Source organism: Callorhinus ursinus, unplaced genomic scaffold (assembly GCF_003265705.2).
Source record: "Callorhinus ursinus isolate GAN/ISIS: 27379988/994484 unplaced genomic scaffold, GSC_fseal_2.0 scaffold25, whole genome shotgun sequence".
Lineage (NCBI taxonomy): Eukaryota > Metazoa > Chordata > Mammalia > Carnivora > Otariidae > Callorhinus > Callorhinus ursinus.
Window position 1 is genome coordinate 11,150,172 of NW_027397087.1, and position 25,686 is coordinate 11,175,857.

At 42.1% G+C, this 25,686-nt stretch overlaps 1 protein-coding gene across 7 annotated transcripts in view; it reads right to left on the reverse strand.

The window, feature by feature from the left end:
• Positions 1–375: 375 nt before the first annotated feature.
• The window catches only part of SPG11 (SPG11 vesicle trafficking associated, spatacsin), a 79,765-nt gene continuing 54,454 nt past the window's right edge, over positions 376–25,686 (reverse strand). For 3 of the 7 annotated variants that reach the window (XM_025883914.2, XM_025883913.2, XM_073876929.1), the window contains 13 exons: positions 17,869–18,031; positions 15,828–16,042; positions 14,634–15,381; positions 8,313–8,452; positions 7,217–7,415; positions 6,671–6,808; positions 5,608–5,741; positions 4,848–4,955; positions 3,215–3,383; positions 2,689–2,777; positions 2,343–2,498; positions 1,469–1,620; positions 376–1,002 (listed from right to left, as the gene is read on the reverse strand). In XM_025883914.2, coding sequence (XP_025739699.1) covers positions 822–1,002; positions 1,469–1,620; positions 2,343–2,498; positions 2,689–2,777; positions 3,215–3,383; positions 4,848–4,955; positions 5,608–5,741; positions 6,671–6,808; positions 7,217–7,415; positions 8,313–8,452; positions 14,634–15,381; positions 15,828–16,042; positions 17,869–18,031 — 2,592 coding nt within the window. In that variant the 3' untranslated portion in view covers positions 376–821. Of the gene's footprint in view, positions 1,003–1,468; positions 1,621–2,342; positions 2,499–2,688; positions 2,778–3,138; positions 3,474–4,847; positions 4,956–5,607; positions 5,780–6,670; positions 6,809–7,216; positions 7,416–8,312; positions 8,453–14,633; positions 15,382–15,827; positions 16,043–17,868; positions 18,032–25,686 lie in introns of those variants that run through there. The other 4 variants (XM_025883915.2, XM_025883916.2, XR_012373607.1 and 1 more) reach the window with 4 other exon arrangements.

Here is a 25,686-nt window from a genome sequence, read left to right on the forward strand (position 1 = left end):
CTAATTTTAAGTCACTAGAAGAGCTTATTTATTTGAAGTAATTGAGCCTGTTACTCAGGTTATGGCTGTAAGCAAGCATAGATTGGGTGATCATCTTATATATTTTAAGGAATTTAACCAAATTTGTGGTTGGAGTCTTTTGAAACCATCGGAGAATCAAAAGCAGGGACAGAACAAAAAATGTTTTAAATTTCTCTTAAATAGGAATTAGGAACCTCAAAGTTCTGTTAGACTACTGAGTGTAAGACAGGACCATCTAAATGATTTGAGGAATTAATAGGAAGCAGTGACTACACAGCAATAATTAGAGCAAATAAAGATTGTTTTAAGGCAGACAAGGGCTAAGATTTCCTTGGCAGTAATAATGACATACAGTGAATTTAAAATCTATTTTATTATAGAGATCAGTTTCTAACAAATGGAAATGTATCATCTGTTCCTTAACTGTGTAAATAATATTAAATTCCTTTGAAACTGGAATCTACAGGCACAGGTATTCTTTAATCAATATTGTATCTCTAAACAGAAGCCAGCCTTCAGGAAGATGGAGCTTTTGATCTTAATACCAATATCTGTATAAAGTGGTATGGATGAACAAGCACTTTTAAATAATTTCCTCGTGAAAATTCTCTCATTCTTTACCCACCACTCACAAAGGACTGGTTATGGTCAGTCCCGGGGTTTTACAACTTGGAAGACAAATATCCCCGACGCATTATTCTACTCTGATCGCAAACGTCTGTCGGCAGCTCATCTCAGTTCAAGACAGCAGACACCCAGGTCATCTCAGCGATACCCACCCTCCTCTCATCTGAACCCACCTAACCTGCTAGCATGTCCTTCAGACAGCAGCCAGTCTGAGGGTCCTTCAGCAACACATTTACAATGTCACAAAATTTGTGTTCATACGCAAGCGTGTAATACAGGTAGACGTCTTCACAGTACGTGAGTAGCTTCTTCAGGTTTTTCACAGCTGTGTCCGCCGGCTGCTGCCGTTTACATCTAGACAAACAGAAGAACCTGCGGGTTAAGCTACTGTGTCAGGAGTGAGGACTGCACTCTGACACAGCTCTTTACAGAGGAGAGGATCCTGGAATTTGAGAAATTATCTAAGACTAGACTTAGGGGATACCAGGTAAGATAAACATGGAAATTATGTCATTAAAAATGTTACCTTCATGCTCGCCTTAGCTGGAATTAGGGCAGTACTCCCAAGGGGGCCCCTGAGGTTTAGGGCTATTGGTACTTCAGGCAGGCTGAGTAGCTGTCCTCCCATTTTAAATACAGAGCACTGGGAGGATACTGTTCTCATTCATCTGTCTGCATAAATTTGTTAAACGATCTCTTGCTCTGGGGATTCTTGACGTCTGTTTGCCATCTCAAGCAGAGGCAGCTACAGGCATGTTCTGGTTAGCCATAAAATTCTTACCCATGCCTTACCTCAAAGCAGAGGCATTTTAATACTTACTTTGTGGAAATCTCTTCAAATATACTAGATCTTAATAACTTTTGCTGCTTAAATTCTTCCAGGTAATTAAAGTCTCCTTTAAGAATCACTTGTTGGTAGAGGATTTCTGCCCAATCAGGAACAAAGTCATAGGCCTCAGCCACAATAGAAGCCTTAAAAGGAATAGAGGGGAAGATTCCATTTAGCCCTATTTGATGTAAAAGTAAAGGCAAGCTGTTTTAGAAAACAATACTGTACATTCACAGTGAATGTGGGCATCAACTATGTTGAAAGGCTGTATGTATTAGCGTTGGGGGAAAGTTTGGTGTTAGTTTGACATGTCTCTGCCCTTAAACCCCAAACATCTTGCAGTGTTTTTAATTTTCACAATGCATTAATAAAAACTGCTGAGAAACTATTTTTCCCAGTAACTCAACTGTGTAAGGAACAGGGAAAGGGCTGATTCCCTGGTAACCATTTCTCATTCAAGGGCTCAGAGCCAGCTTCCCAGAAGCCCTGACCCCCTCTGCTAACCCAGGTGCATCATCCTAGAAACACTGGGGCTAGGAGATGCTCGGCCCTCTGGCAGGTCTGCCCATCCAACCCCGGCTGTGTAAGGGGCAAGGCTGTCTCCCTGTCTGTGGCCTCGCACACAGCATGAGGAACGGAGACCACACTGCCTCACCATTCTCCAGCCTCTGTCCAAACAATATGTTCAGAGATACTGCCACGGAAGACAGTTTGGTTTCTCAGCTCAAGTTAAGCTTAGAATTGTCCTGGTTCTGTCACTAGCCTTGACACCTCAGGCAAGTCGCTCAACCATTGGGCCTCGTGAGAGGGACGGAGAGATGGAGAGAGGAGAGAGGATGCTGGCTAGATTTCCTTCCTTGCTTACCTGGTAGAAGCGAGGTAGAGTGATGAGACAGTCCATCAGCTGGTGGCGGCCCAGGTTGATGAGCATCGTGTTCTGGCCCGTGTTCAGAAAGTGAATCTGCAGTGTTATCAACTTGGTGAGCCGGTGACAGTGCAGGGCCTGTCGCACACAGGAGTCCTGAGGGACAAGGGTAGAGGAGGCACAGGTAGAAAGACTGTTGCCATCTCCCTTGTGAACCTTCCAGCAACTGAACTCACCCCTTCTGCCCCGAGTTGGCCCCTTCACTTGGAAGAGCCCAGGGACAAAATCAGATCGTACCACAGACGCCAAGCCCTAAGGCCAGGCTGAAATAGGGCTCAGCTGTTACCTTGGCGTAGCTCTCCGCTGCATCCAGCATCAGAGTCAGGGCTTTCAGCAGCAGCTGCTTCAGGTGGTGTCCGTCCTTGAGGCTGTCCTCTGTAGGAGAGAAAAGGAAACCTGATGGATGTGTGACTCCCGAGGCTGCTCCCATCCCACTCAGTGATGGCGGGCTGGACCAGAAACAACCCCACTCACACCCAGAGGCAGGCACATCTCACTGGGGTAAAGGCTATCGGGCCTGAAGCGTGCATGCTCTGGTAGGCCGCCTCTAGTTCTCAGAAACATCAAGGCAGGCTGGCCCGGCCTCAGCAGACACACTGCTTCCCGGCGGATTACACCGTAGGTGCACGGACTGCAAACGGGGCAGGTGCCTTCCACATGCCATCTGCTCAGCTGGGGCCCCATGGAGTGGCTGTTAGCAGCTGAAGTGGACAGTATTAGTCTCCTGGGCTCTCACCCTTCTTAGCCCTAAGAACCTTGGCTGGCTGGCTGGCGGCACTGGCCCGGGGGGCACTGCTGTGACCTGTGCTCACCCCAGGGCTGGGACTCGATCAATTTCAGTTGGATGCAGGCAGCTGCCTCGTGGTTCTCCCCGATCTCCCGACACATGCTGAAGCACAGAGCAATCATGTTGTGCTTCTCGCTGTCCCCGGGGCGGCAACGTTTGATGTAGTCTAGGAGGGCCGTCTTCAGGGTGCCACTCTGCCCAGGAAAAAGGGTACTGAGGTCAACCGGTGACTGCAAAGCAGGCGTGACTGGCTGAGTCCCTTGGTTCTAAAAGTTCCTTAGAAACTCCCCCAAAAAAGAAGATAACCAAAAATGAATACAGAAATTGATGCTGCCCTGAGTATAAGAAAACAGGCACATCCTCTCTGCTGGTGGGAATGTGAATGGTAAAACCAGTCAGAAGGGAGAACCTAAAAGATGTGCACACGTGCCTTACTCTAGCAATTCCACGTCTAGGAATTGATCCCTTAAGAAATAAGCAGAAATGCTGAGATGCACATAACAAAGATATACTTTAATAGCAAACAATTAGAAATAATCCACATGTCCAAAACAAGGGTTAGGAGCATACCATGTAGTCATTAAAACCAGTGTTGATCTGGAAGATACTCATGACATGCTTATTAAGCAACTCATATCTACACAGCATGATAAAAGTTTTGCTAAAACTGTAAAAATGTATGTATGTATGTTTGTGGGTACCTGTGCATAGAAAGGGCCTGTACCAAATTGTTAGCAGTGGCTATCTCCAGATAGTCAATAGACAACAGGGGGCTTTTTTTCTGGGGCGTGCTGTTTTCCAAGTGTCTTTTTTTGTAATCAGAAAAAGTTATTAAAAGAATATTTACATGCAGAAACAAAAATGCCTCAGAAACGATCTTAAAAATCTGGGGTATCCTGAAGGTGTACCTAGGTCCAGGACTTGCTCCTCTCCTGACAGTGGGGACTGGTTTGTCCCAAAACTAGCCCAGCACTGGTGAGAGTTTTTCTGCTTTGTCTCTTTAGTCCTGCTGGGCTGAGCTCAAGTCCCCAGAAGCCAAAAATGTGCCTCGGTTTTTAAATCTTCAGAGGTACAATAGGCTGAAGCAATGAATCAGCCAAATGAATGACTTGGAAACAGAGGCTCTGTAAATGACATGCCTGGTGTCACACAGCATGCTGAAGACACACAGAGCCTGAAGGCCGGGCAAGTCTGGTCTTTGCTCCCAAGCCTCCTTTGCTTCCGACCCTCCTATGGGTCATCACCATAAATCTCACCATAAATCGCTCCACAGCTTTCCAGGCCTAGGCCTTGGCATTCACTCCCTAAGGCTTTCTCATGGTCCCCCGAAAACTCACCACTTCTGAGCTGCTTAATCCACTTCCACTGAGCTCACAGGGTTCTTGCCCCGCCAGAGCTGGCATTCAGACAGGTGACAGAGGCTGAGGTGCAAGTGCACTAACTCCCTTTGTTCATTATTTAACGTCTGTCAGCATAATCGCTAGCTGGTCTGAAGCCAACCTGAAGCTATGGCTTACATGGCGTGTCCTAGGGAGTTCTTTAATTCTCTCCCTCCATATCCAGGGCTCCACCCTGATTAGGATTATTCCTGAGAAGTCTGAGACTCCTAAATGTCCATAGTATATGCCATCCTGGAGCTCAAAATACCATACACCTACCGGATCCAACTTCTTCCTCATCAGCACTTCAAAGTAGTGCTTTTTATGCAGCAAGTCAAATATGTAGGTCATCTCGTTGTACCTTCCCATGCCAGTGAGGAGACGCACCTGGAAAGGGCAAGGGCCACCTGCGTCAGCCTCAGCTGGAGTTCTCTGAGCCAGCCCGCCACTACCCTTCTGTCTGGTTGCTTCCAGATGCCAAGCTCCAGGGGCAGAAGGGCTAATGCCAGGCTGCCATTCTTCACTCTCTCCCTTCCTTCCCATGGACCCAACGGGGCCGCCGCCTCTGGAGGATTCAGGAAGGCTTGTCACTGGGACACGAGGGGAGGAGCTGTTGCCACCTCTGTCGTGTGTAAACGTGACTGTAAGTGCCGACGTGCCATTGGTGTCCAGGGGCTTGCTCAGCCACCAGGGGCGTGAGCCATCAGCTCATTTCAATTCAGAGATCACACTGAACCTTGTTTTGGGGGGAAATACAGCTGACTTAGCCCTCTAGAAAAACTAACTACCCTGGCAAGGGGGTAGGCCAGCCCTGGAGCACGGCAGGGATCCTCTTGAGCTCTGCCTCTCTGGAGCAATCTCTGATTTTGACAGCAGTCATAACCTGGAGCAGAGGGCTGAGCTGCCCACCCAAGTAGGGAGTGGTATCCAGATGGGCAAATTCCCATCAGACCTCACCAGCTCTGAACTGGCTGCCAGCCTATCTGTTCTCTCAGAACTTTCCTCAGAAAGGAGGGTAGGGGGTCAGGGGGCTACATACCATCAGCCCATACTCCTCATTGGGGGCCAAGTGTTTCTCCGTGAGCAGCCGGGCAGCTTGCAGGACTCGGATGATGCCCTCCATGTGGCATGTCAGCGTGAAGCAGTGATGGGCCAGGATCAGCAGCTCCGTGGCTGGGGAGGTGAGGCGGTGGTAAGACAGGATTGTGAACCTGGGCAGGAGGGGCAAGGGGCCTATACAGACAGCCTGTCTGAAGAAGTCCCCCCCACCAGTCCTCTGAGATCCTTGACCTCATTGGCTTTGGAGTGGAATTTGGCAATATACACATAAAACTTTAAAAATGGGTATACTCTTGAATCAGGAATTTATCTTAGGGACATAATCACGGATGGGCATATAAACTTGCCTGTAAGAATGTTTGTCACAGTGTTTGAAACAGCAGAAAACTGGAAGCCATCTTAAGGTCCCAAATTAGGGTATAAAAATTTTTAATTCTATTAAAATTACTATGTAACCACTAAGAAGGATATATATAAGAATACTGTCATGGAAAAATGTTAATGACAGCCTGTTCATAAAGTAATTATAACAGTATACACAGGATAATGCCATTTTTGAAAAACTGAAGCCTACAGACTTGCATAGAAGATCAGAGGGACACATACTCCCGGATGCCTAGAATGAACTAGATATTGTGGAAAGCTAGCAGGCTTTGAAGTCACAGAGTCTGGGTTCCAGGAACTCCTTTGCCCTATAACAGCTACAAGTTAATCAACTTCTCTGAGCTTCAGTTTCCTTCTAAAATGGGGATGGTGATCGCTACTTTGTAGGGTGAGGGAAGGGGAAGCAGCAGCTAATTGCCACAGGTTACCAGGTGTCTTCTTGTGCCATTGTGTAGTAGTCAGGGCTGTTTTTCCACATTTGTTTTCTACATTTTCTTCAGTGAACTGCTGGCTCTCTACCAAGAATTTATTAACCATGCTGGAGGGGCAGGGATCCAGAGCAGGAACAAGGATCCAGAGTTTTGGAAAGGCTAACGCCAGGAGACTTCTTGGAGACCTCCGTGGGCTCCAAGCACGTCAGAAAATGGCCAAGAACTTACTGCAAGACAGTTCCCCATGGGGAACGGAGGAAATCTTGTCCAACAACTTCATGCCCACCAGCGTGCGGTCTTGACACAGCGTGGTCAGCTGAAGAAATGTCTGGCTTTCCTCTGCTGGGGTGAACATCTGCTTCTGTCCTGTATGTAGAGAGGGAGAAAGGTGCAGCTTTAACCTTGCGAGCTGAGAGCAAGGTTAGAGTCCCCGGCTGGGAGGCCCACTCTGCCCAGGCCTGGGCACCAGAAGGGGATGCCGAAGGAGCCGCCGGGGCAGCTCTCTGCTATGCTGAGCTCACGTTCCTCAGCCTAGTGTCACCTCACAGGTCGGCAGGAGTTCACCAGCTCAGAGAAAGGCCCGGCTGCTCTAAGCATAATCGTAAAACAATAAACAAAAAGCAACAACAACGCCACGTGTTCTCCCGACAAGTGCAACCTGGCAAGGCCAGAGGGCAGCGTGCAGGAGGCACAGGACCATGACGCCCCACTCCTTACTGCTTGGAACTTGAGAATGTGGCCTGAGAGGCTGGGGAGGCCGGCTGGGTAGGGCACCTGTTCCCTCCGATGTGGTCAGCAGCTCCCGGGTCACCTCTTCAGCCACAAGTTCAGCCACCGTGTCCGGCGCGAGGCCCTGGGTACTAAGGAAAGCCTGGGCGCGCTTGCATCGGTCAGGCCGCTGAGAAGCCAAAACCGCCCGGAGCACGGCCTCGCCGTCCTGAGCGGCCACGTCTGTGTAGGGACAGCCCAGCTCCTGAGAGGAAAGCAAAGTCGGCCAAAGCTCCTGGGAGGAGCCCAGAAAAAGCCAGCAAAAGGCAGCCCTTTCTGAAATCCCACATGGACTGACTCTACTGTTTGCTGAGCTTAAAGATCCCTCACCTCACTAAGGAACCTTAGAAGCAGCAAGCACCGTTTTCTAGCCCTTTCTTTCACTTCACCCATGAGCTGAAGCCAAGCAAGAGAAAGGCTTATCTTCACGAGCCATCAGGTGACTTAACATCTTGTTGAACACCGAGCTTTTTAAATGCTATGAAATGTAAGAAAATTGGATAAAAAGGCAAGAGCCCCTCCTCTACTGTCCCCATGGCTGCAGCAAAACCCTCCATTTCCAGAGAAGCCCTTCCAAAGAGCTTTAGTGCTTGGCATTATTTCTCTTGTGCTCTTCTGCTTCTTAGAGTCTATTATTTTTGCCCCTCAATCAGCACGAAGTCACAAACAATTCCTGGCTGCCCTGGTTCCTGTCTTTATAGTCCTCACATTCCATTTTATTTTATAACTTATTTTGGGCTCTCCCTCATAGAAGTCCCCCCAACAATCCTGCAGCTAACTAAGCTATCAGGGCCAGAAGGGACCTTTAGGGTTGCATCATGTACAGAGGGAGAACCAGGAACCCGGAGGTGTGAAATGTCTTGCCCTCGCTTCTGGCTGGCTGGGCCACATCCAGGACTCAAAAGGCCCAGCACTTGGCCTGGCATCCTCCCCAGTATTCCCAGGGATGCATTTACAGGGGCCAACATCCCAATGAGCGATCTGCTCCCACATCATGATTATCACGTGAAGGGCCAACTTGGCAGAATCCAAAATCTACCTCCAACTTCCTGCTCCAGCTCCCCCACCAGCTCCCCCGGGGACCCCACCCTTGGGCACGTACCTTGGCAAGTTCATACAGACACAGGACCTGCCGGCAGTAGCTCTTCCCGTGAAGGCATTTGCTTGTCAGAGTTTCCAGATTAGTCACCACTTCATCACTGGGGGGCAGCATCACAAACGAATGACTATCCAAACTTGAAGCTGGAAGCAGATGCAGGTCTGAGGGGGGCTTTAAGCTGGCAAGTGAAGGCTTCTCCCCAGCCCCCTATGACACTACCTCTCTGCTCACAGCTTCCTCCATTGCACCCCCAGGGCTCCCCCCTGGATCTGGGCCCACTTCTGACCAGGCCCACACCCCACTTCAACTTACTTCATTGCCGTCTTCCAGGAAATCCCAGGCTACTTCAAAGGCCTCATAGGCTACAGAAGACTCCAAGCCACCTAATGAACACTCTAGATCATCACCAAAGATGTCTGCTAAACTCTCTTCCACATACCCTTCCCCTTTCTTCTGATACCACATGAGTCACCAGGTCTAGCTGACTGTGTCTCTGAAACACATCCCCGGTCACGGCCTCCATTACAGTGTTCATGACCCTGTGTGTGAGAGGCTGCGGCCGGCCCTTCCCTCTCCCCATGTCAATCTCCTACAGACTCAGGAGAATCTTTCCAAAATGCCCATCACAAAAACCAAGGCTCATCTGGATAGAGCCCTGAAAGGCATGATAAAAAAAATTAAAATCCATTCCTGATTTTAAAAAAAGAAAAAAGCTCCTAGCTGAAAACAGAAGAAAATGGTCTTAATTTGAGAAAGGGTTTCTATTAGGGGAAAAAAAAGTAGAAAAGAGTATTTAGGTCACACTGTTCCTAATAACAAAAACAAAATTGAAGAATTTAAGTATGTATCAATAAAGTACTGTTAATAAAATTTTATTTTGAGTAAAATTATAATTTAAGTGTGTATCAATATGGCATTAAATAGTACATCCATACAGAATACTCTGCAGCCATTAAAAAGAATGAGGTCAGTATATGTGTACTGACAGGAAAAAATGTAGAATGATGATATAACTTTATTTTTGTAAAAAATAAAAGGGGTGTATGTGCGCATGTACATGTGTAAACCCACACAGAGAAAGTAACATGTACCAAGCATGTAAAAGACATTATTCGGGGGAACTTGGTGGGGGTGGTGTCAACTGGGTAGATGACTTTCACCTTGAACTTTAAGCACTTCTGTACTGTGATCTGTTACACTAAGCATGTAATACTTTTGCATTTAAAATATTACACATTAAAAAATATGCTTTAAAGACCAAAAAATAAATAGCAACTCAGACCATGTAATTCCCTGCTTAAAATCCTTCATTGGGGTTCCAGTTCTAGGGCAGGGAGAAGCAGCTCAGTACCCCTCTTACCACTCACCCACTGGACTCGGGGGAAAACCCGGCACACAGCAGGCAGCACTAAATGACACAGATTATCATCTTTTCCCCTCTAGTAACCTCTAGCCTGAAACCCAAAACCAAGCACGAAGACTGACAGAGAGAGAGCATGTACTCCAAGAGCAGGAAAGGGAGCTCCTGATACCCTTTCTCTCTCATCTCAGCTCCTAAGCAGCACCCAGGCTGTGGTGGGAGGGGCTGCAGCAGCAGCTGGTAAGATCCCAAACTCAGAGCGGAACCTTATTTTTAGATTCGAGGTACTCTGGTCCCAAGACGAGGCAGTGAGCCCTTGTTTCCTTTCACATTATCCTCCTGTCTGCTGGCCCAGGATGCGGGCGTGGTCAGGGAGGTGCTGACAGAATGAGGGAGCTAGGACTCCAGCTTTGGGCCAGAAGATTGAAAAGGGAAGCCTCAGGGAACCAGAAAATACTTGGGAGAGAGATTCAGAAAGTCACACAATAAAATTGTTTATAAACTCTAGGGCTCACTCCCAGGCTTTGCATATGGAGATCTGCTCCTAGTCAGCGCAGCAAGACCCTGAGGACCGAATTCGAATTCACAGCCTACTACCCGGCTGCAGACTGATCTCAGGCTATTGCATACACACACCGCTGAGGTGAACGGCACCACAAAGGCTTCGAAATCCGAACTGATAATAGAACCACAGTCTACAGAGAGTGGATTGGAACTTGTAGCCCACACCTAACCAGGTCAACTGCCTGCTGAAAAAATAAAAAAAACACCATTCCTCATAAGATTTAAACAAGACCCAGAGTCTCATAACATACTATTCAAAATGTCCAGGATGCAACTCAAAATTACTCAGCATACAAAAATGCAGGAAAATCTCAATTCACACAGGAGAAAAAACAATCAACAGATGACACCTAGTACTAAAATGACGTAACTGTTGAAATTACCTGATAGTTTAAGGCAGTTTTACAAATTGTTACAACAAACAATTATAAATGTTCTTGAGACAAACCGAAAAACAGAAAGTCTGAAAGAAACAGAAGGTATAAAGAAGAATAAAATGGAAATTTTGGAGGTGAAAATAACTGAAATTTTAAAATCACAAAAATAAACTCAATAGCAGTGTGCAAATACCAGAAGAGTCAATGAAACTGAAGATGGACAAATTATTCAATCTGAAAAAAAATCCAATCTGAACAAAGAGAAAAAAATTGAAAATAAAAATGGAATACAGTCTAAAGGAGACAGTAACAAAAGTTCCGTGATTTGGGTCACTGGAGTCCCAGAAGGAGAGGACTACAAGTATGGTGCTGAAAAAGGATTTGAAAACATAATGTCTGAAAACTACTTAAATTTGGTGAAACACATAAACCTGAACATTCAAGAACGTTCAGTGAACCCCAAACAGGATAAACCCAAAGAAATACATGCCCGTCAATGTATAATCAAAGTACTGAAGACTAAAGGTAGAAAAAACTGAAAGCAACCAGAGAAAAATGCATTATTGACAGGAGAAATGATTCAAATAACTGCAGATTATTCATCAGATACTATGAAGTTCAAAAGGAAGTTCTACAATATGTTTTAAGCACTGAAAGAAAATAATGAATTTTCTATATCCAGCAAATATCCTCCTCCAGGAGTGAAGGTGAAATAGACATTCTCAGATGAATAAAAACGATGAAGAAAAACTAAGAGAATGTGTAATTATAATTATTCTCTTGAGTTTTTAAAAATATGTTTTTTGGTTGAAAGTAAAAATTCTAGCATTGTTTGATGGGGTTTTCAGTGTTATGTAGATGTAATATAATAAGACGAGTAGGGGCGCCTGGGTGGCTCAAGTTGGCTAAGCGATGGACTCAGTTTCAGCTCAGGTCATGATCTCAGGGTTGTGAGAGCAAGTCCCCCATCAGGATCCCTGCTCGGCTCAGAGTCCGCTTGAGATTCTCTGCCTCTCCCTCTGCCCCCACCCCCCCAGCCTGTGCACATGAGCATGTACTCTCTCTCTCTAAAAAAAAGAAAAGAAAAGAAAAGTAGGACATAAAGGAAAAGAAGTGACCTTATAGGCGGTAAGGTTTCTACATTCCAGCTGAGGTAGTAAAATACAGCTTTTAAGTAGGCTGTAAAAAGTTACAAAAGTTTAATGTAATCCATAAAGCAACCAATGAAAAAACTATGCAAAGATATATAGTCAAAATCAGAATAAATTAAAATGAAAGACTAAAAAATGTTCAAATAACCCAAAAGACAGGAAAAAATGTTTCCTCAAAAACTACAAACTACCAAAACTCTTCAAAGATGAAAAAGATAACCTGATAAGTTGTATAACTAAGAAAGAAATTAAATTTGTAGTTTAAAGTCTTCCAAAACATAAATCTCCAGGTTCAGATTTTTTTTTTTAAGATTTTATTTATTTATTTGAGAGAGAGAGAATGAGAGACAGAGAGCACGAGAGGGAAGAGGGTCAGAGGGAGAAGCAGACTCCCTGCTGAGCAGGGAGCCCGATGTGGGACTCGATCCCGGGACTCCAGGATCATGACCTGAGCCGAAGGCAGTCGCTTAACCAGCTGAGCCACCCAGGTGCCCCTGGGTTCAGATAGTTTTACTAGTAAATTCTACTAAATAGCTAAAGAGGAAATAACACCAATTCCATTACAATGTCTTCCAAAGGAAAAAACAAAACAAAACAAAAACAGTAGAGGAAGGAGTGCTTTCCAACTCATGAAACCAGCATTATCCAGATACATAAACCAGACAAAGACAGTACAAAAAAAAGTACAGGTCAATATTCCTCATGAACATAAATGTAAAAATTTTCCAAGTAGAAAACTGATTATAGTAATGTATCTAAAGAATAATGCACTATGACCAAATGGGATTTATCTTGGGAAGACAAAGCTGGTTTAATATTTTAAAACTCAATTAATGTAATCTACCTAATGTAATCAATTAATAGTCTAAAGAAAAAACCAACATGATCATATCAATAGATGCAGAAAAAAAATGACAAAATTCAACAAGTGATTCATGATTAAAAAAAAAAAAAAACTCTCACAAACTAGGAATAGAAGGGAACTTCCTCAACATGACAAAGCCTATCTTCAAAAAACCTACAGCTAATATCATACTTAACTATGAAAGACTGAATGCTTTCAAAGATAGTTTTTTCAACAAATGGTGCTGGGAAAACTGGACAGCTACGTGCATAAGAATGAAACTGGACCCTTTCTTACACCACACACAAAAATAAATTCACAATGGATTTAAGATCTAAATGTGACACCTGAAACCATAAAATTCCTAGAAGAAAACATAGGCAGTAATCTCTCTGACATCAGCTGTAAAAATATTTTTCTACATAATGTCTCCTCAGGCAAGGGAGAAAAAGCAAAATTAAACTATTGAGACTACACCAAAATAAAAAGTTTTTACATAGTAAATGAAACCATAAACAAAAGACAGCCTGCTGAATGGGAGAAGATATTTGCAAATACATATCTGATATGGGGCTAATCTCCAAAATATATAAAGAACTTCTAAAACTCAACACTAAAAAACCACAAATAATCCAACTAAAAAAATATAAGACATGAACAGACATTTTTCCAAAGACATACAGATGGCCAAAGACACATGAAAAGATGCTCATCATCATCATCAACAGATACATGAAAAGATACTCATCATCAGGGAAATGCAAGCCAAAACCACAATGAGTTATCACTTTACAACTGTCAGAATGCCTAAAATAAAAAACACAAGAAATAACAAGTGTTGGTGAGGAAAAGGAACCCTTGTGCACTCCTGGTGGTGTGCAAGCTGGTGCAGCCACTGTGGAAGACAGTATGGAGGTTCCTCAAAAAATTAAAAATAGATCTAATTTAAGATCCAATAATTCCACTAGTGGGTATTTACCCAAAGAATACAAAAACACTAATTCAAAAAGATATATGCACCCCTATGTTTATAGCAGCATTATTTACAATAATCAGGATATGGAACCAACCCAAGTGTCCATTTGTAGATGAATGGATAAACAAGATGTGGTATATATAGACAATGAAATATTACTCAGCCATAAGAAAGAATGAAATCTTGCCACTTGCAACAATATGGATGGACTTAGAGGGTATAATGCTAAGAAGTCAGTCAGAGAAAGAAATACTATACAATTTCACTCACATGGAATTTAAGAAACAAATGAACAAAGAAAAAAAAGACAAACAAAAAACAGACTCTTAACTATACAGAACAAATTGGTGGTTACAAGAGGGGAGGTGGGTGGGGGGACAGATGAAATTGGTGAAGGCCATAAGAGTCCACTTATCCTGATGAGCAAAGAGTAATGTTTAAAAATGTCGAATCACACTGTACACCTAAAAGTATACTGTATGTTAATTATACTTGAATTAGAAAAAAAAAGAAGACTGAATGCTTTCTCCCTAAAATCAGTAACAAGGCAAGTATGTCTACTCTTACCACTTCTATCCAATGTCATACCAGAAGTCCTAGCCAGTGCAATAAAGTAAGACAAAGAAATAACAGGCATTCAGATTGGAAAGGAAGATATAAAACCATCTCTATTCACAGAGTATCGTCTGTAGAAAATACCGAGGAATCTATAAGAAAACCCCTAGGATAAGCAAGTTTAGCAAGGTCACAGGATACAAGATTAACACAAAAATCAGCATATTTCTATATACTATCAATGTACAATTGGAAACATGATTACTGGTATAGAGTAAATTTTAATGAACTAGCTACAAGTCAAACAGATTCCCTCTAACTTTGATATACAGCTAGTTAAAAGACTTAAGTTTCTATTTCATTGACTAGTTAATTACCTAGTTTATGGATTACCCTTGACTTGTATAACTAGTAGGCCAAAAGGGACCCTTTCTTTCCGGGAAATAGTACCAACAGCTCCGTTCAGGACTCAGGGCAGTTTGATCTCCTTCACTTACTGCTCTGGACTTTCCTTAGTGGAATGCCAGGTTCTTCTTCCTCAAGCCGCTCGGCACTTTGTAGGAGAGCATGGATCTCTGGGCGCAGGTCATCCACACTAGCTTCCCCTGAGGCCAGTGCTCTGCAGTGCAACACCAAGGTGACATCTTGGTTATAGAAATGAAAATACCGACATACTCTACTTGCTTCATGCACGCAGCCATCATCCAATAGGCGCCCAATCAGAAAGTCCAGTGACTCCTGCCCCTTCCAATCCAGCCTGTTCTCACAAGTCTCTTTGGATGGAAGGCCATTAAGTTCCAAGTATTTTGATGTGTTCAGAGCAGCCAACATGGAGAGTGAAAACTTACTGGCTACGCTATCAAAGGAAAGTTCCCCACTAGTTGAGATGTGCTGTGAAAACCTGGGCTCTGTTTCCTGTTTTTCTCTGAGGGTGTGCTGGGTGATGCGGCAGAGCCAGATCTGCTTCTCCAGCTCCTCCAGCTCGTCCACAGGCCCCAGGCCCTCCTGAGCCAGCCAGTATGCTGCCAGTGTGAGCAGCAGGTGCCGCTCCTCCGTGCGGCTCTGGCCCTCCTCAGCTGGGGGCTCAGGTGCCTCCGGGGCCTGAGCTGAGAAAAAGGAAGAAGCTGCTCTGCTTGAAATGGAATTTTTCTGAAAACTCTCATGACATTTTTTCCAGAAGTCAATTCTTGCTTGTTTCAGGGACCACTGGCCAGTGTGTTTTAAGGTCTGCATTTCCCGTGTTATCTGCAAAATTTAACAAAACACTTTTTAGCCTTTCCTGGATAAAGAAGTATCATAAATGCTAATGCTCCCTACGTGTGCCAGGCTTGTTAAAGCCAAATCAAGTCAGAGAACATGAGACTTGGCTACAGATGATCGTGGATATTTTATCTGGAAAGTTAAACTATGAATAGCAATTCTAAATTTATCTAATTGAAGAGGGTTCAAGACAAAGCCATCCTATATTTAATTCTATTCAAAGCACAAGAGCTGTGGCATATCCTGTAAGCTAACCTTGCTTTCAAGCACACATTCTATGCTAATGAGCATCCTAGGGCTCATCCATTTCTGAAAGTAATGTATCAAAAGTAAAAAAGCCTCTTCTCCTATAAATTACATATCTCATTTGATTCTGTTTAATGCTAGCTCAAAAAGCTAAGATTTCAAATAACTTAAAAGACTAATGATACCTCTTCAATAACCAAGTTGTCCACAGGTAGTTCTGCTAATTCTGCTACCCTTCTGGCCAAAGCAAACTGTCCCTCTGTCTCCAGTTTTTCCAAAATAGATCTACATTCATGCTGAAAATTCTCAAGGCTGTAGCTGCTAATAATTCCATGACTAATGGCTATGGATGTGTCCTTTAAAATTTGGCTAAGGACACAGAGCTTCTTCACATCTGGACCTGTGCCAAAGAGAAGAGGGTATAAAACATTTAATCAGTAAAATGCTGCCATCAGAGGGAAAGTATGTCTGTTTAACACAATAATGCGATTAAAGAGAACACAAAACCTATTTTTCTACTCTGGCTGGCTAGCAGATGAAGCCATAAGCCATCTTCTATATGTAAGAAGTATTCAAGGTTCGCATAGGGGCTCAATCTACACAGCTGGCTTTATACACAGGGCAGATGTTGGTGGTCTGCTATGTAGTAGCAACTCAGTCAACCTTGGGAAGATCTGGCCATTCATTCAGGCCGATCCCATCTCTTTCTGGACTTTTCTCCAACCCTGAACAAATTTGTTTTTATGATTGTTCACTTGCTCATTCAGTGCAGACATCATGTGGATGAAGACACAGAACCGGCAGGACAGCTGGAACTGCAGCTGGTCAACAGCCAAGTCCCTTAACAGAGCACATCATATTCAGAATGGAGCATCATTTGCTCCTTTGGACAACTATTTAAACCAGGGAGACCCAGCTGAGTTCTTCTTCTTCTTCTTTTTTTTAAAGATTTATTTATTAATTTGAGAGAGAGAGCATCGAGCAAAGCAGAGGGGCAAAAAGAGTCTTAAGCAGACTCTGCGCTGAGCACAGAGTTTGATGTGGGGCTCAATGCCATGATCCTGAGATCACAACCTGAGCCAAAACCAAGGAGGGGCATGAAAAACATTCTATAGGAGCCTATTCCCAGTGGCACCTGCTGGGCTGTGGTGTGATTTAGGTAGTTCTGGGGACAGGGAGACACCTTGCACAATATTCACCAGTAGGGGGATGCTGGGTTTCTTTGTTGACAGCATATAAAACCCAGGTTTTTAGAAAAACAACTTCTTTTCTCTAGGCACATGCACGTTATACACACACAGAACACAAATGTTCTATAAAAACAAAAAAATTGTAAGAATAAAAGCAGTGTAACGGTTAACAACATAGACAAGCCTTATAATTTTTCAAGGACACAGTAACTCTGGCAAGAAAACAGGAAGTTCATTTCTGAAAAAAATTAAAATTACTACAGATCAGTGAAAACACCTGTATGTTAAAAGGACCTACTATTTGGTCTACAGAGCAATGGACAAGTCCCCTTTTACGGACACTGCATTTTCGAAACACCCCCCTTTGTTCCCAGTCTTCAGCCCTGCCAGCCTGCACCACAGGCACTGAGCCTGGCATTCGGTCACTGTTCTGTGCAGATATGAGCTCTCCAGGTGAATATCTGTGAGTTTAAATGTGATAAAATAACCCTAGTAGTGAAAATGTCAGAATCTAGTAAAAACAACAACATAATTATGCAACAAAAACTTGAAATTATCCAGTCGAAAAGAAGGTAAGGCAAGGTTTCACTCGATCAGCAACCACCTTAGAGACTGCCAGTGTCTGGAGGAATCCACAAAAAATAAGTATCATTCTGTTTTTGAAACCTTCAAAATGGATTAGTCATTCACGAAACAGAGTTTGTGACCCTGAGCAATGATAACATGTTAAGACTACTTGTCAGAAAAAAGAATGACAGTGACAGGGTGGAGACTAGTCAGGGGGAAATGCAGCTGACAAGTCCTCAGAAGGAGTAGACAGTTGTATTATTTCGAGGTTATACCCAGTTGTGCTGTTTTCAATGCTTTAACCATGACTGAAGTTTCCTGCAACCTCTTCTTCAAACCTCATTAGGGAATGTAAATGTAATGTTATATATCATATGTGTTTTCATTTCCTGACTGCCCTTCTAAAATATTTTTCAAGATTAAGGAAGCTAATTTCTTAACAACAACTTAACTGTAAGGACTATCTTACCATCAGAGAAGAGCTTTTCTATTCCAACAAAGAGCTGTAAAAGCTTCCCCAGTTCATACTGGGTCCCACACTGCTGCAGCATAAGCTTCAGAAGGAAACACACCTGCTCCTTCAGCCACGGAGCAGGGATGGTAGCGTGGACCCTTGTGGCTGCCGTTTCAACCTAGGGAAAGAAGAGGGGGTCAGGAAAGCTGGATTCACAGGAACAGCAAATCAAAAACCTCCAAATTTGGGAAGAGCTAAGAAAGCCAAGGTACTATTGAGAATCATCTCCTATCACAAAGGGGAACGCTTATTTGGGTCCTTTCCAAATGACAGGAATTGGAAGCCCGCCTTGGAGGAGTGGCGAAAAGAAGCCCTCCTCCGTGGCAGCTCTGTGGTTTGTCTCCTTGTGGGACGTCCTCCTGGAGACAGCTGTGTGTTTCGAAGTCAAGGATGAACAAGAGACCTAAAGACTGAATGCCAGCTCTGGAGTGAACGGATGCAGATACCCTCAAGTTAGTGACTGCCCAACAAATAACCCTGTGAGTTGCTGTGACATTATCCTGACACGTTTCACTTAAGAGCTTTACAGAGGGAGGTAGGCCTGCCCTGGAGTCCAGAAGATCTGAAATTCATCAATCAAGGCCTCTTAGAAAGATTTAACATTGCCCAATGTATTCTGCCCGTTTGCTTGTAGTTTCTACTACCGTTAGGGGAGGATCTCGCTTAAGAAGCCTGGATCTATGTCACTACAATCAAACGCTAGCAGTATTAATAGAAAGATGACCCCAAGAGAAAGGCTGCGTTAGCGTGAATTAGAGCATGAGTTCTTCGTCTTTATTTACTTGTTTAACTACTCCTGTTGCTGTAGGAAGGGGGTCTACAGCAGGCAGGTGATCGAACTGGTCGAACAAAAAACATACATGGAAGTGAAGGGCAGAGGCAAGGATGGAAGAGGTGCACTGTCCCTCCAAAGGGACAAGCTGGAGCAGGGGCAGTCAGGAAGGAGTAAGACATCTGGGAGGACCTAAATATACAATGAAAAACTATAAAACTCCTAAGAGATAATATAAGAGGAAACCCAGATGACTGTGGATATGGTGATTCCTTTTTAGATACAACATCAAAGACATAATCCATGAAAAAATAATTGACCAGATTGATTTCATTAAAATTAAAATCTTCTGCTCTACAAAACAAAATCTCAAGAGAATAAGACTAGCAACAGACTGAGAAAATTTTTGTGAAAGACACATCTGATAATGGACTGTTGTCCAAAACACACAAAGAACTCTTAAAGTGGCAAAAAAAAAAAAAAAAACCCCACAACTCTATTAAAAAATAGGCTGGGGGTGCCTGGCTGGCTCAGTAGGTACAGTGTGCAAGTCCTGATCTTGGGGTTGTGAGTTTGAGCCCCATGTTGGGCAAAAAGTTTACTTAAAAAAAAAAAAAAAAAAAAGGCTGAAGACCTTAACAGCTACCTCACCAAAGAAGATATAGAGGGCAAGTAAACATGTGAAAAGATGCTCCAAAACATATGCAAATTAAAACAATCACCTACTGCAACATACCTATTAGAATGGCGAGACTTTGAAACACTGACAGCACCACAGGCCAGCAAGGATGTGGATCCACGAGAACTCTCAGACATTGCTAGTGGGAATGCAAGTGATAGAGCCACCTTGGAAGACAGTTTGATGGTTTCTTACAAAACTAAACATACTTTTACCACTTGATCCAGCAGCTGTGCTCCTTGATATTTACCCAAAGAAGTTAAAAATTTACATCCACAAAAAAATGTGCACAAAGATGTTTAAAGAAGGTGTATTCTTTAAGATTTTATTTATTTGAGAGAGAGAGACAGCAAGAGAAGGGAACACAAGCAGGGGGAGTGGGAGAGGGAGAAGCAGGTTTCCCGCTGAGCAGGGAGCCCAATGTGGGGCTCGATCCCAGGACCCTGGGATCATGACCTGAGCCGAAGGCAGACGCTTAACGACTGAGCCACCCAGGCGCCCCTAGAGCAGCTGTATCCTTAAGTGCCAAAAGTTGGAAGAAAACACTAAAAAGAAATGAGCTATTAAGCCATGAAAAGACATGGAGGAAACTTAAATACATATCGCCAAGTGAAACAAGCCAGTCTGAAAAGTCTATGTTACATATAATTCCAATTTATACCACATTCTGGAAAAGGCAAAACTGTGGAGATAGTAAAAAGATCTGTGGTTGCCTGGGTTGGGAGTGGGAAGGGATAAATAGGTAGAGAATAGAAGCTATTTTAGGGCAGTGAGACTACTTTGTAGGACACTGTTATAACAATGCATGTATGCAGTTATACGTTTCTCCAAATGTATACCTATGGAATATACAACACCAAGAGTAAACCCGAGTAAACAATGGATTTGGGGTGATTATGATGTGTCTAACTATAGGTTCATCCTTGGTAACAAATGGACTGTTCTGGTGAGTGATACTGATAATGGGGAGGCTCTAAATGTGTGGAGGCAGGGGATATATGGGAAATCTCTGAACTTTTCCTCTTAAATTTGTGATTAACTAAAACTGCTCTAAAAAATAAATTCCTTTTAAAAAGGTGGGGATGGGGGGGTGTGTTGGTGCAGAGTAGAAAGTACCAGGATCTGTCTCCTCACTTAGACCTGCACTGGCAAGATCTGTTCAATGCAATTATTTTGGAACTCTAGAGTCTGTTGAAGGCTTTCCTGTTCCAGAGGAAGACCTAATGGAAAGTAAATTGCTGATAATCTTGGTCAATTTCTGTCTTTAGCAGTGGTGGCTACCCACTCCCCATCCTTAGCCACATGGGAGGCAGCTGGGCATGTACATGTTTCTGCAGCAGCTTGCACACGGCTTGTAGAAGTTGCAGGGACAAAAAGGAACCTATCCTCCAAATATCAAAAATTGGTGCTCTGTTGTTTCCGACATAGAGATGCAGGCAAGGAGGTGAGCTGCCATTGTTGTTTCATCTCATCCACCGGTGCCAGCCCCTCCCCCTCCAACTGAACAGACTTCCAGAGATTTAAAGGGCTGGCACCAGGTCGCCTGGGTGGCTCAGTTCATTAAGCGTCTGCCTTTGGCTCAGGTCATGATCCCAGGGTCCTGGGATCAAGTCCCGCATCAGGCTCCCTGCTCAGCGGGGAAACTGCTTCTCCCTCTGCCTCTCCCTCTGGCTTGTGCTCTCTGGCTTTCTCTCAACCTCAAATAAAATAAAATCTTTAAAAAAAAAAATAAAGAACTGGCAGCCTTTTCCTCCCCACTCCCTTCATTTTCTGCTTTTCTCCCTCTTGGGAGCCAAACATTAAAATTTGGACAATAAAAACAACTGCATATATGAGGAAATTTAGAAAGTGACTCTGTATATGCAGGGAAAGGCTCAGAAAAGACCTGAGAAGACCTTAGGTTTACACTTCATGCCGATCCTTGGCACAGAAATGACTTTTGACCATCCAAAACCCAAAAATAATAAGGAAAAAAAAAACCTAACAAAAACTACAAACCCTGGGGAAGTGGGAGAATCTGATTTCCAGGGTCACCACATTATTAGATCCAAATGTCCAGAGTTCAACAGAGAATCACAAGGTATACAAAGAAACAGGAAAATAGGGCTTATTCAAAGAGAAAAAAAAAATGACAGAAACTGTTCCTAAAACAGACCTAGTGGCAGATACACTAGACACAGATTTTTTTTATTAACTAGACAGATTTTAAAACTGTTTTAACTAAAGAAGATGTAGAGAAAGTCAAGAAAACAATGTGAACAAAATGGAAATATCAACAAAGAGAAAAACCTAAAAAAAACAAAATTCTGGAGCTGAAAAGTAAAATAACAATGAAAGTAAAATTAAAGTAACAAATTTACTAGAAGGATTGAAAGGCAGATGTGAGGAGGCAGAATTAAAAATCAGCAAATTTAAAAGCAGGACAATGGAAATCATAAAGTTTGAGGAAGAGAAAGAAGATTGAAGAAAAGCAAACGGAGCCCTAAGGGACCTATGGGACATTATGAAGTGGACTAACATAAGTATCATGTAAGTCCCAGAAGAAGAAAGGAGTAGAGAAAATATTTGAAGAAATAATGGCTGAAAACTTCCCAAACTTGATGAAAGACATGAATATAAACAAAATATAAACATCTAAGAAGTTCAACTCTAAGCGAGATGAACTGAAAGAAACCCATAATGAGACACATTATAATCAAACTTGCTTAAGATAAAGAACAAAAAAAGAAATTTGGAAGCGACAGGACAGAAGTGACAGATCAAATATAAGGGACCCTCAAGAAGATTATCTGCAGAGTTCTCATCAGAAACTTTGGAGGCCAGAAGACAGTGGGCTGATATATTTAAAGTGCTCAAAGAAATATACTGTCACCAAGAGCCCTATATCCAGCAAAACTATCCTTCAAAAGTGAGGGGAAAATTAAGACATTCCCAGGGAAACAAAAGCTGAGGGGGTCTTTGACCACTAGACTGGCCTTGCCAAGAAGTCTGTAAGGTAAAATGAAAGGACACTAGATGGTAACTCAAAGCCATATGCAGAAATAAAGAGCTCAATAAACGTAAATACATGGGCAATTATAAAAGCCAGTATTACTGGGGCGCCTGGGTGGCTCAGTCGTTAAGCGTCTGTCTTCAGCTCAGGTCATGATCCCAGGGTTCTGGGATGGAGCCCCGCACCGGGCTCCCTGCTCAGCGGGAATCCTGCTTCTCCCTCCCCCACTCCCACTGCTTGTGTTCCCTCTCTCGCTGTCTCTCTCTCTGTCAAACAAATAAATAAAATCTTAAAAAAAAAAAAGCCAGTATTACTGTAGCAGTGGGTTTCTGTTTTCCATGTGATTTAAGAGACTAATGCATATAAAGAAAAAAGAACAATTATTAGTATAAAAGCTGGTATTGCTGTAACTAGTTTGTAACTCCAAATCTTGTTTTCTTCCTAATTTAAGAGATTAATGCCCTGAAAGGAATTATTTATGTTTTGGGGCACATAAGGTATAAAGATGTAATCTGGTGACATCAACAACTAAAAGGTGTGAGGTCAGAGCTGCAAAGGAGCACTTTTCCTATGTTATTGAAGTTAAGCTGGCATAAATTCATGGTAACCAAAAATAAAACAGCTATAGGATAAGCACAAAATGAAATGAGAAAGGAATTTAAACATTTCACTACAAAAAATCAACACAAAAGAAAACAGTAATGTGGGAAATGAGAAATAAAGAAGCTACAAGGCATAAAGAAAACCAATAGCACAATGGCAGAAGCAAGTTCTTCCTGGTCAGTAATTACTTCAAATGTAAATGGATTAAGCTCTCCAATTAAAAGACCGAGATTAGCAGAATAGACAAAAACACATGATCCAACTATGTGCTGTCTACAAGAGACTCACTTGAGATCCAAAGACATAAACAGGTTGAAAGTGGAAGGATGGAAAAAAGTACTCCATGCAAATAGTAACAAACAAAGAAAAGCAAGGGTGGCTATAATAGTATCAGACAAAATAAACATTAAACTTTGTCTCTTGTAAGAGACAAAGGAGATTAGATACTAATAAAATGTTCAACACAGCAAGAAAATATAGCAATTATAAACATTTACATACTTAATGACAAGTGATCAAAAGCAAAAGCTGATGGAATTGAAGGGAGAAATAGAAAGTTCTACAATAACAGCTGAAGACTTCAATACCTCACTCACAATAATGGATAAAATGAGACAGAGATAAGAAAATAGAGGCCCTAACACAATAAACTGTATGGATTAACAGACATATAAAGAAGGTTCTACCCAAGAACAATAGAAAACACATTCTTCGCAAGTGCACATGAGATATTTTCCAGGAGAGACCATATGTTAAGCCATAAGTTTCAATAGATTTTAAAAGACAGATATACAAAGTATTTCCTCTGACTACAATGGAATAAAATTAGAAGTCATCATTATCAAAAGGAAAACAGAAAATTCACAAAATCATGCAAATTAAACATGTTTTTATAGAGAGAGAGGTCTCAAATTACTAAAATCAGAAATGAACGTGGGGCCATTACTACCCATTCCACAGAAATAAAAGGGATTATAAGAGAGTACTATGAACAACTGCATGCCAAAAAGTGGGTAACTTATGAAATGGGCAAATTCCTAGAAACGTAAAACCTACCAAGACTAAATCACAAATAAATAATGTTAATAGACCTATAGCTAGTAAGGAGATTGACTCAAATTAAAAATCTCCCCAGAAAGAAAAGCTCTCAACAGGATGGCTTCAGTGGTGAATTCTAAAAACATTTAAAGAAGAACTATGACCAACCTTTCTCAAACTTTCCCAAATTACTGAAGAGGAGGGAACTCCTCCAAACTCATTTTATGAAACCAGCATAATCTGGATACTAAAGAGATGAAGACACTATAAGAAAACTATAGACCAGTATCTCTTATCAACACTGATGTAAAAATCCTCAACAAAATACTGGCAAACTGAATTCAGCAGCATATTAAAAGGATTATTCACCATTATCAAATGTGATTTATTCCCTGGGATGCAAGGATGGTACTACAAAAAAAAAAAAAAAAATCAATCAACATATATATCACATCAACAGAATGTAAGAAAGAAACCTCACATGATAATTTCAATTGATGTAAAAAAAAGTATTTGACAAAATTCAATACTATTTCAAGGTTAGAAAAAAAAAACTCAACAAATTGGGAATAGAAAGAAACTATCCTACATAATAAAAGCCAGAGTGAACATTTTACTCAATGGTGAAGGACTGAAACCATTCTTCTAAGATCAGGAAGAAGGCAAGGATGTCTGTTTTCAACACTTCTATTCCACACAGTATTGAAAGTTCTAGCCAGGGCCTTTAGGCAAGGGGAAAAAAAAAAAAAAAAGGAGCACCCAGTTTGGAAAAGAAAGAAAATTATTTCTGCAGATGATATGATCCTATATGTAGAAAACCCTATGATTAAACACACACACACACACATTCAATAAATGAATTCAGCAAAGTAGCAAGACAGAGACTCAACACACAAAAATCAGTTGCATTTCTATACACAAACACTGAACAATCCATAAAGGAAACAATTCCATTTCTAAAAGCATCAAAAAGAATAAATTACTTAGGAATTAACCAAAGAAGTAAAAGACTTGTACAGTAAAAACTATAAAATACTGAAATTAAAGACAATAATAAATGCAACTTCCAATTTCATGGGTTGATAGCCTTAATGTTGTTAAAACAATACTATCCAAAGTGATCTTTGAATTCAACGCAATCCCTATCAAAATCCCAATGATGTATTTTTACAGAAATAGAAAAACCCATCCTAAAACTATTTGGGATCTTAAGGGACCCTCAATAGCCAAAATAATCTTGAAAAAGAAAAACTCATGTTCCCTGATTTCAAAACTTACTACAAAGCTGTAGTAATCAAACAGTGTACTATTGGCATAGAGACATAAAGACTAAGAGAGTAGAACAGAAAGTCCAAAATACACCCTCACATATATGGTCTAATGATTTTTGACAAGGGTGCCAAGACTATTCAATGAGGAAAGGACAATATTTTCAACAAATGGTGCCGGGAAAACTGAATTTCCACATGCAAAGGAATGAAGCTGGACCCTTACCTAACACATACAAAAATTAACTCAAAATCGGCTAAGAACCTAAATATGAGACCTAACACAATAAAAACTCTTAGAAGAAAACACAGGACAAAAGCTTCACAACACTAGATCTGGCAATAACTTCTTGGATAGGACACCAAAAGCACAAGTAACAACGGAAAAAATTGGCAAATTGAACTTCATGAACACCTAAAA